The 10,256-nt window shown below is 36.0% G+C and overlaps 1 protein-coding gene across 2 annotated transcripts in view; it reads right to left on the bottom strand.

The window, feature by feature from the left end:
* Positions 1-207: 207 nt before the first annotated feature.
* The window catches only part of LOC107599411 (contactin-3-like), a 71,716-nt gene continuing 61,667 nt past the window's right edge, over positions 208-10,256 (bottom strand). For both annotated transcript variants that reach the window (XM_016290990.1, XM_016290991.1), the window contains 8 exons: positions 9,867-10,016; positions 9,445-9,515; positions 7,775-8,009; positions 6,154-6,263; positions 3,730-3,916; positions 2,769-2,881; positions 1,525-1,690; positions 208-544 (listed from right to left, as the gene is read on the bottom strand). In XM_016290990.1, the coding sequence (XP_016146476.1) occupies positions 450-544; positions 1,525-1,690; positions 2,769-2,881; positions 3,730-3,916; positions 6,154-6,263; positions 7,775-8,009; positions 9,445-9,515; positions 9,867-10,016 (1,127 nt within the window). In that variant the 3' untranslated portion in view covers positions 208-449. The remainder of the gene's footprint in view (positions 545-1,524; positions 1,691-2,768; positions 2,882-3,729; positions 3,917-6,153; positions 6,264-7,774; positions 8,010-9,444; positions 9,516-9,866; positions 10,017-10,256) is intronic.

Genomic DNA, 10,256 nt, shown 5'->3' with positions numbered 1-10,256 from the left:
TGGGAGACATAAGCCTTGTATGAGCAAAGAGCAGAAAGTATGTTTTTCTTGGTGCGGCAGGGTCTGGTGCTCTTTGGAGGCAAACATCAGGAGGCACTGTGCGTCGAAAGAGCGCAAATGAGGAGCATTTTTTAGTTCGTCCTGTTTAAGTATGTTTTTACAGGAAAAGGCAACAAAAATACTGAATAAGAAAATGTTTTTTGCAGTTTACTCTAGATCATCCCAAAAACCCTAATGATTCTTTTGCAGGGCTCTGCCATGTTTACTAATGATGAATTCCTTAACATTTCCCATGACATTTCAATATCAGGCTCTTCCATATATGTTGCCGGAGCTGGAGAATCCCATCTGGTCAGATTGTGATGGGAGACATAAGCCTTGTATGAGCAAAGAGCAGAAAGTATGTTTTTCTTGGTGCGGCAGGGTCTGGTGCTCTTGGGAGGCAAACATCAGGAGGCACTGTGCGTCGAAAGAGCGCAAATGAGGAGCAGAGAGAGAGAAAGTGTGCACAGGCTTCCTGCTCTGGATCCACGGGCACCCATGCCTGTAAGCAAACGCAAACACAACCATTAAGAAAAACAATTTAACCTCCCAAAGGAGAGAAAGAGAGCATTATGGTTTAAATTCTCAGACAGCTCATTTCTAAATCAAAGAGAAATTGCCTAACAATGTAGATAGTGGAGCGGACCTGATATGGAATGTCCAAGAACAAAATACGGTCTGAAACCATTTAAACAAAAATTGTAAGCATCAGGAAGTCAAACTAAATATAAATTAAATACATTCTAATTTATAATTCTATTTATATTTCTATATTAAATATACTAAAACTACATATAAGAGGTCAAACTAAATATTTAAATAAATTATGTTTATAAAATGTATTATAACAACATATGATAAATATTCTATATATAAAGTCAAACATAATTTGTAATTATATACAAGTATTTATTACTAAAATGTATTGTAACTATACACACACACATATATATATATATATACTGTATATATATATATATATATATATATATATCATATGTTGTTAAAATATGCAATGGTTCGGTTGAATGGCTTAGCTTGACAAATTAAATGAAATATTTGATGTATTCATGTTATAGCTTATCTAACATCACCAAAAAAAAAAATTGCATCTAATGTTCATTACACCAATTCGTACCCTATTCACGGAAAAAAAACATTATTGAGGAAAGAATCCTGAAAGCAACTCTCTGTAAGAAGGGGAAGGGAAGTCGAGCACATTTTGATTGCCACCCATTTGAGGGAGTGAAGGAATTGGGGGTGATTCGCACTAATTTATATGCAGCTCTGGCTGCGCAGTGACAGAGATAGATAGTGGAGGAGCGTGCATTTCTTAAAAGGTCGGATTCTACGATGCACTGAAAGACTGAAGCGAACAGAGCAAAATATTTAGGCATCCAAACTGACTGAATCCCCATTAAGAGCTCATCAATGCCGGCGATAGACAAAATAAAAGACGGCAACAGGAAATGACAGACTTACTGAGTTGGTGGATGTGGATGGGCTCGCTTCCTTCCCCTAAGCCCCCTTCACTGAGGGTCTTGATCTGAATGACGTAGTTGTCGTTCAGATTGAGGGTCAACTCAACCGAGGTTTTGTTGGTGATGATGGAGTACATGTCGTTATTCCGGTGTCTTCTGTACAGCACCTGCAGATGATGGCACCCAAATCAATCAAGAGCTTCATTCACAATAATTAAAACTAGGGCTGACAATAATTTTTTTCCAAAATAAAATGAATTACAATGCAAGTCCATTAATTAAATTTATTGCAATTAGTAGCATTTTTGCTAAAAAAAAAAAACGCCCCCAAATGAAGATAGTCATTATTGTGGCATTACAATAGATATACCGGATTTATAAAAGTGCTCATTATTAAAAAAAATAATAATTAAATTAATTAATTACACTGAATTAATGCATCAAATTGACTGCTCTAATAAAAACTGAAGCTGATTTTTAAAATGATCTGGATAAAATGCAAGTGCTTTCCCATGCAGCAATGATGCTAGAATGTTGGGGGTAGAGAGGTTGCTATGTGGTTGCTAGGGTGTTCTGAGTGGTTTCCAGGGTATTGTGGACCCTAGATATGGCCAGCGTTCCTCTGTTTATAGTAAATAATAGCATACCTCCTCTCAAAAAGCCACACGATTTGAGGCATCATTCATGTCTGTAGTAGTTTAATATTTAGAGATCGACTAAGTATAAGCAACAGTGATGTAGCACCACTAATTATATATATATATATATATATATATATATATATATATTAGTTAAACACAGGTGATGCGCCCTGTTATTCTAGATCATGTTTACTGATGCTAATGGCTAGTGCTTTTCCCCTGAGCTTCATGACTGTTTTCCCTTGTGGGGAAATTAGCACTGTGAGAGCTGTTAATTACATGCATGTGTAATTAAGAGAGGTGGAACGAGACATGAAATAGCACATGCTGTGCTCTTATCTATAAAAACACACAAATGAATGGTTTTCGACCATGTAACTGCCATATCTTTGTAGCTAAATTACTGCACCCTGACAACCCTTATTATGTATATCAATGGTATCAGATGCAAATATGCAGTGTAGTTCCTGCAGTCATTGTTTGGCTCACAATGTAGGAATGGAAATGCCTGACTGCTAAAGGGAAAACAATGGATTACCTCCAGTGAAACTCTTATATAATATACGAAAGCATTTTCTGGGTGCAGAGAGATAATATCACTCACTATGTATCCCGTGACCTCAGATTCAGTTTCAAGAGCGATGACGGGATCCCACTGCAACACGAGCTGAGAGCCAATCAGATTCCACTCTACGTTCTGAGGGGGTTGTCCAGGCGCTGAGGTTTGTTGTGTATGAAAGAATTGGGCAGAAAAAGAAAGAAAGGGTTCACAGTGTGCGATCAATTGTGTGACTGCATTCGATAACACCAAAATGTTTGACAAGCAAATTAGTAATGTCAGTAGGGGAAGTTTCTTTCAGCGCAAATCTGTTGTTAAATCAGAGCCGTTTCTTTCACAGATGGACTTGGAAACTGTGATTCATACCAATTAGATAGGATTGGTTTCCACAGTTTGATATTGTCTGAGATGTCTTTTTTCTTTTATTTATTTATTGACTGGTTTTAATTTAGCTTCTAAGTTTAGAGAGAGCTGTTCAGCCCTTTGGGTCAATTTCTGCTGCTTTTAAATGCTTTATAAATAAACTTGACTTGACTACTATCAAAATAGATGGTTGAAAACTCTTTCAGTTGGAAAAAACACCCTCAAGTCATGCCACAGCAGGTTCACAGCAAGTGTGTGTAGACTTAGTGATCTGTCCAAAAGTTACAAGTTCTAAACCTTTCACAGACATAACTCAAAAAACAAAGCAAGAATGTACAATTCTGCTAGTTTATGTACTACTAGGTGCCTCAAGATAAAATCTTTTTGATGTTACCTAAAAAAAACAAAAAAACCTCTTGAGGCAGAAATAGATTCCCATAACATTCACCAGGGTAAAAAAATACATGTGAAGATAAAAAGAGAGATACGGACATCTATAAAACGTTGTTCTTATACCCATGGAACATTTGGCTAACGGACTACGGATGAGTAAATTACATCTTGCAGCTATAATGCTCACATCAAATAAACGTGTCAGCAACATATGATCGTGGAATGTTCTTGTAATGGCCAGAGTACTTACGTGGCTTTTTGGTGGTAACATTGACAGGTACAGACTGGGGGCCAGTTCCTGCAGTATTGAAGGCACACACCGCTAGATAATACTGAGTGTTCCCCTGCAGGCCACTGACATTGACTGCTGTGTAGTTTCCAGTGATCCGCACTTTACCCACCGTATCCGGCTTGGTGTCATCTTCCCAGTACACCACCTGTTCGCCAGGACACACAACAAGGGCATTTTATATATCTTTGAAATTAGTTGTAAACAGCTTTCTGCCAGAACAATTACCTAAATATGCAGATTTTTCTCATAAGAAGTGCTACTATGAAAATAAAAAAGTTTTTGGCATGGCCACTTAACTCAAACAGTTACTAACAGAAATGCGTTAATTGGGAAAGTGTTAAATCTCAGGAAAATATACAAAGTAAATGCCAAGTATTTTTATCTGCTGCCAAAGAAGGTGAGATACGATTTGCACAGAATTTATTACATTCTATTAAAAGTCATTAGTACTCATTACATTTGGCTAGAGATTTCTAATGAGTCAATCAATAACAAAGTGATCAGTTCAGATATTTGATACACATATTTGACTTCACCTTCATTATGCACTTCATTTAGCTGATCATTTGTGTCCTTTCTGCAAATTGCAAGCTTGAGAACATATTTCTGGCTGCAGGAAATATGATATTCTTCTGAAATGTAGATTCTCTTGAGGATATGAAATTTCAATTAACTTTTAGCTGTGTGCTAGCCTAGGTGAGAAACAATTAGGTAGCGGGAATGAAATAATAAATGATTAACCCCCGGGTCACATGTAATATCAACATTGAGGCATTTAGTATAGGAAGATTTAAGTCAATTTCAAAATTAGAGAGTTATGAGATCTGCCTACGGGAGGTATATTTCTAAATTATTTATTTTTTCTACCTTTTGCTTTCTACATTCTGCTTTCTATCTTTTGCAGAATAGTACATTGCGTCATTCAGAATGAGAATGTAGTTTTTCATTCCAATTCAGTTATTAAATTCAAACTCAGACTGCAAACAGGAAGCAAAATATCATTTCAAAACTGAATGTAAGGAAAAAAATTAACAAATTCAAATGAAAGTCATATGTATTTTGACTTTTGTATAGGTATTTTTTAACTGATTTTGAGATTTTTTTTAATGCCACCTATAGATTTTTTTTTTTTACAATGCTGTTTAAAAGTTTGGAGTTGGTAAGATTTTTACTTTTGAAAGAAGTCTCCTACATTCACCAAGGTTGCATTTATTTGATCAAAAATGGAGTAAAACTAATATTGTGAAATAACAGTTAGGTTTATTTTAAAATATTTTGAAATGTAATTTACTTCTGTGATTGCAATGCTTGATTGCAATTTTTAGACTCCAGTCTCACATAATTCTTCAGAAATCATTCTAATGCGGTTTTGGTGCATTTCAATGAATCTTCCTGACCTCAAACCTTTGAATGGCAGTATATATATTTTATCATGTTAAATAAACATTTGTGGAGCAGGGAAGAACAACACTTAATTTCCCAGAATGCATTACCTGTGTTGAATTACTTTAAATTGCAATTCAAACTATGCAAAGTAATGCAAAGCAAATTCCTCCTGTTATTCCTAATTTAATTCCAATTCAGCTTCCTGTAGGTGTGACCAATTCAATGCAAATTCCAAGTCATGAATTGAAAAGAAGCCGATCTGTGGCACTGACCATGTGTATTCCATGTGAAGTAAGATGTTCTCGCTTCCACTGAACCACAAGATGTCCTAAGTATTATGCTGACAATATAATTTATATTTACAGAGTAGCATTAAATTAGAAAAATGCAAAACAGATGCATCTGCATTAGCAGTCTCAGACTTTTTGACCTTACTCTTTGTTTTTTTTGCAAGACGAAATGCAGTGATAGTTTAAAAAGGAATTTTCCATTTTAAATGCTGCAGGTGCTTCAAAGGACTGTGAGCACAAATAAATGGTGTATACTCATACAGCGCAGTTCCTTGATCCATGCTGCTTTGATTTGTTCTTTCAGTATTCGCTAACCAAAGACGAGACAAAAATAAAACCTGAAAACTTTTCCCCTCGTCTAGAATCCAGTGATATGATAGTTCTATTCTTCCCAGACAATATGGCCGCTACCATGGCAACGTGGCGGTTTTGTGCCGCAGGGCAGGGGTGACAGAGATGTAGAGAGTGAAAAAGCAAGACTCTTTTTGCATTCTTGAAAGGCCAGTGGAGAGCTTTCATCTAGCTTCTAAGAGCCGTAGACATTTAACAAAGCTGCAGCACTGTCTAAACACTGGCATTCTCCATGTTTGAGGTGGCATGGGAGAGGTGAGAAGCACTTTTAATAATCGCTCGAGATTTGGATCACATCATTACAGGGAAAACAAGACATTTAATATGGCGAACGGGAAGACAATGTGAATCAAACCTCATATCCGAGAACTCTTTCAGGGGTCGACACAGTGGGCTCCCAGGTAACTTCGATGTCAGCCGCTGACAGACTTTTTGCTGACACTCTCTCTGGCGCTATGCTCGGCACTGCGGAGAAATGGAGAGATGTTGAGGCTCTTATTCAAAAAGCTTTACACAGCCATCGAAGTAAAATTGGATTAAGTCAGTGAATGAAGCCCTGGTCTCACCTGAAATAGGCCTTACTTCATTTTAATGGTTACTCTGACTGACAGAGAAGGAGACAATCTGCTGGGAAAATTCAATTAACACTCTAGCACATGAATAGGCATGTAAGTGTCTAGCAGGATTTGTTGTAACCTATAGCCACAATAACTAATATAAGGTTGTCGTTCGCAGCTTGAATGAGGGAGGAGGGGCGTTAGCTGTCTCAATCAACTTATTACATCATACTCATTCAAGGTCACACCTGTATGTGCGAAGGGAAGGAACCAAGAGTGTGAACATGAAGGGACTACTGCGGAGTCTGACTGTGTTTGTGTGCTCCTAATATTTTAGCTCCACAGGCCCACACGATGTATCGCTAACTGGCCTATATTAGTATTTCTGGATGATTAGGCCAAAATTGAAAGCAGATGACATCAAGGCTCAGACTATTAGGCTTATATGTAGGATTAGTGATATGAACTAATTGTACTATTTTGCTATTATTTTCTATAGCAAATATGGGCTATTTTTGCTATTGCTGAAAATGTCAGTGAATGATGAAAAAAACATCAAGAGCAAAAAAACAACAACAAAAAAAACCCAGACTTGCATACAGTACTATTCAAAAGTTTATTTATTTATTTATTTTTTAAGAAATTAGCAAGGATGCATTAAATTGATCATAAGTGACAGTAAAGAATTTCACATCGTTACAAAAATTTATATTTAAAATAAATGGTGATCTTTGGAACTTTCTATTCATCGTTTAAAAAAAATACTAAGCAGCACAATGTTTTCAACACTGATAATAAGAAATGTTTCTTAAGCACCAAATCAGCATATTAGAATGATTTCTGAAGGATCATGTGATACTCAACACTGGAGTAATGATGCTGCAAATTTGCCATAACAGAAATAAATTAAATTTTAAATTATATTCATATAGAAAACAGTTATTTTAAATTGTAACATTATATCACATTATTACTATTTTTGCTGTATTTTTGATCAAATAAATGCAGCCTTGGTGTGCATAAGAGACCTATTTTTAAAAAAAAACAACTTTTGAATGTATGTCAGCCATATCTAGATACCAGAATATCATATAATTGGGTTATATGATATACTTTGCTTTTTTTCACTTTATTGAAACAACATCAAAAGTTCAAACATTGTGCCTAATAATAAAAGTTCATTCATGGTAAAATCATTGTAATGCACTACCATTCATAGCTTACTGCTTTTTGTAAATATTTCATATTATCTGTAAAATAGTCACGCAAAATAATAATTATAATATTTGTAATTATTTTATATATTCCAATAATTATAATATTGGTTTCACATTGTTACATTATTCTACAAATATCTAAAAATATGGTTAAGAATGAAGCCTTTCTGTGTGCATGAGTTGTACACAAGTCCAGCTCTACCTTCCTCTGCGGAGAACACTGTTGCAATGCTGCTGAAAGGTCCTTCTCCACGGTTGTTGAACGCTCCCACTTTGACATTGAATGGTGAGAACGGTGGGATGGTGTCATTGCGGAAAACGTAGCGGGTGACGCTGGGTGCCGAGATCACGGCACGGGTCCAGGTGACCAAGCCCACTGACCGAAAAGCGATGATATAACCGAAGCCCTCTCCATTCTGCAACTCCTCTGGAACAGGCTTAGAGTGGAACACAAAACTATAGTGATATTAAAACAAATTGAGGTCAACACACCAACTGACCCACATGACAACAGGGCTTTATTAGCACTTAGTTTAAAGACCACTTTCTTTCACAAGTTGTTTTAATTGTTATGCATGCAGTTTTCATGAATTCATATCAGTATAGAGACAAAGATGGAACGTTTAAAGGACTTAAAGGGATAGTTCACCCTAAAATGAAAATTATGTCATTAATTACTCACCCTCATGTCGTTCCAAACCCATAAGACCTTCGTTCATCTTTGGAACACAAATTAAGATATTTTAACCACTGAAGTCACATGGACTATATTTACCAATGTCCTTACTAAGTTTCTGGGCAATAAAACATTTCAGTTGCGTTGCTGTCTATGCAGGGTCATAAAACTCTTGGATTTCTTAAAAAATATCTTAATTTGAGTTCCAAAGATGAACGAAGGTCTTACGGGTTTGGAACGACATGAGGGTGAGTAAATAATGATAGAATTTTCATTTTTGGGTGAACTATCCCTTTAAGTTACCGGAAAAAAAGCTAAATGGTGACAAATACGAGGGTAAAAATAAACAAACTTTCCTCTCATACATACAAGACTACCGTTCAAAAAGTTTGGGGTCTGTAAGATTTTTTTAGGTTTTTGAAAGAAGTCTTTTATGCTCACCAAAGGTGCATTTATATGATCAAAATACAATAAAAACAGTAGTATTGTAAAATATTATTACAACTTAAAATAACTGTTTTTTACATGATCATTACATGATCCTTCTAGATATTAAATAAATAATAATAGCTGATCCGATGCTCAAGAAATATTTCTTATTATCAATGCTGAAAACAGTTTGAATACTTAATATTTTTGTGGGAAATATCTTTTTTTGAGGATTATTTAAAACTTTTGAACAATCGTGTATGTATTCATTTGAGAACAGCTTTTTTTGTTGTTTGTATCACTCTGATTTTGCTGAAACTGCTATTGCACCACTCTGCTCACTATTGGAATAGGATAGGTACAGAATAGTAGGCAAAAATGGCTCTCCAACATGCGATAGTAGGTTACCTAAAATACACTAAATCACTTCTAGTTCATAAAAGGCTTTGACAATTTAAATTAAAGCATTTCTGCAGCATTTCATATGAATGTTAGACTTTTCCCTTGCTAAACCCTTATTTCCTCTATGACGTATTGGAACAGAATGAAGCCTATTTGCGGGTGAAATAAACTTCAAAGAAACTCTCTGGCCCTGAGTTAACTTCCATTTGGAGGAGAAGTAGTAAAGCCTGGAGTCCGGAGGCCAGGAGGGAGGGTTCTTGGTACAGGCAACGATCATAAAATGGCTACATTTCATTCTACACAATTAAGCACCGGCATTTAGCCCAGCTGGCCGAGGGAGCAGTAAAATCTGACAAATGACTTACCTCCCATGTTATCACTAATTCCGATTTGGTACCTCCTCCGCCTCCGACATCAGTGGGAGCCGTGTCAGGCACTGCAGGCAAAAACCCAAAAACGAGATTAAAACGCCGGCAGAGCTCTGATTGGGATTTTGTCATTGCATGTTTGAGCATCAAAAGTGTATTTCAATTTTCATCACATAAAGACTCTAAACTATCTCTCTCACAGAGGTTCTACCTTCTTTAGAAAATCCCTCAGAGATTTGTGAATAAGAGATTGTGTTTAGGCGGAATAGGCTTGAGTGTTGCATGTGGAATAAAAATGATGGCTGTGACATATGAATGGAGAATTGAGGATGTATGGTCTGCTCCAGTGCTTTCAATTTCAGTGCCTGTCTGAAATATGGCAAAGAGATTCAGTGAAAGCCTCACACTAGCATACTCACTAGCATCTTCTGTTCTGATTTTGGTAGAAGGTGGACTGGGCTCTCCCATCCCGACACTGTTACTGGCCAGCACTCTGAACTCATATTCCACCCAAGCGTTCAAACCCACCACAGTTGCAGTCAGAGTGTTCCCATTGATCGCCTCAGGAACTGAGGATAAGAAGAATAGTAAAATACAATAGCAACTAATAAAATAGTTAAAGCAGTAAAAGTGTAAGCACTAAAATGACAAAAAAAAGAAATAAAATAAAGCTAAATAAAATTTAAAACTATTAAAATGACAAAACACAAAAAATCTTGAACTAAAATTACAATGAAAAAATAAAAATAAAATAAAACTGACACGCATAGATAGATAGATAGATAGATAGATAGATAGATAGATAGATA

Source organism: Sinocyclocheilus grahami, unplaced genomic scaffold (genome assembly GCF_001515645.1).
Source record: "Sinocyclocheilus grahami isolate Dianchi unplaced genomic scaffold, SAMN03320097.WGS_v1.1 scaffold266.1, whole genome shotgun sequence".
Lineage (NCBI taxonomy): Eukaryota > Metazoa > Chordata > Actinopteri > Cypriniformes > Cyprinidae > Sinocyclocheilus > Sinocyclocheilus grahami.
Note: the sequence above shows the minus strand (reverse complement) of the source record. Positions and strands in the feature narration are given on the sequence as shown.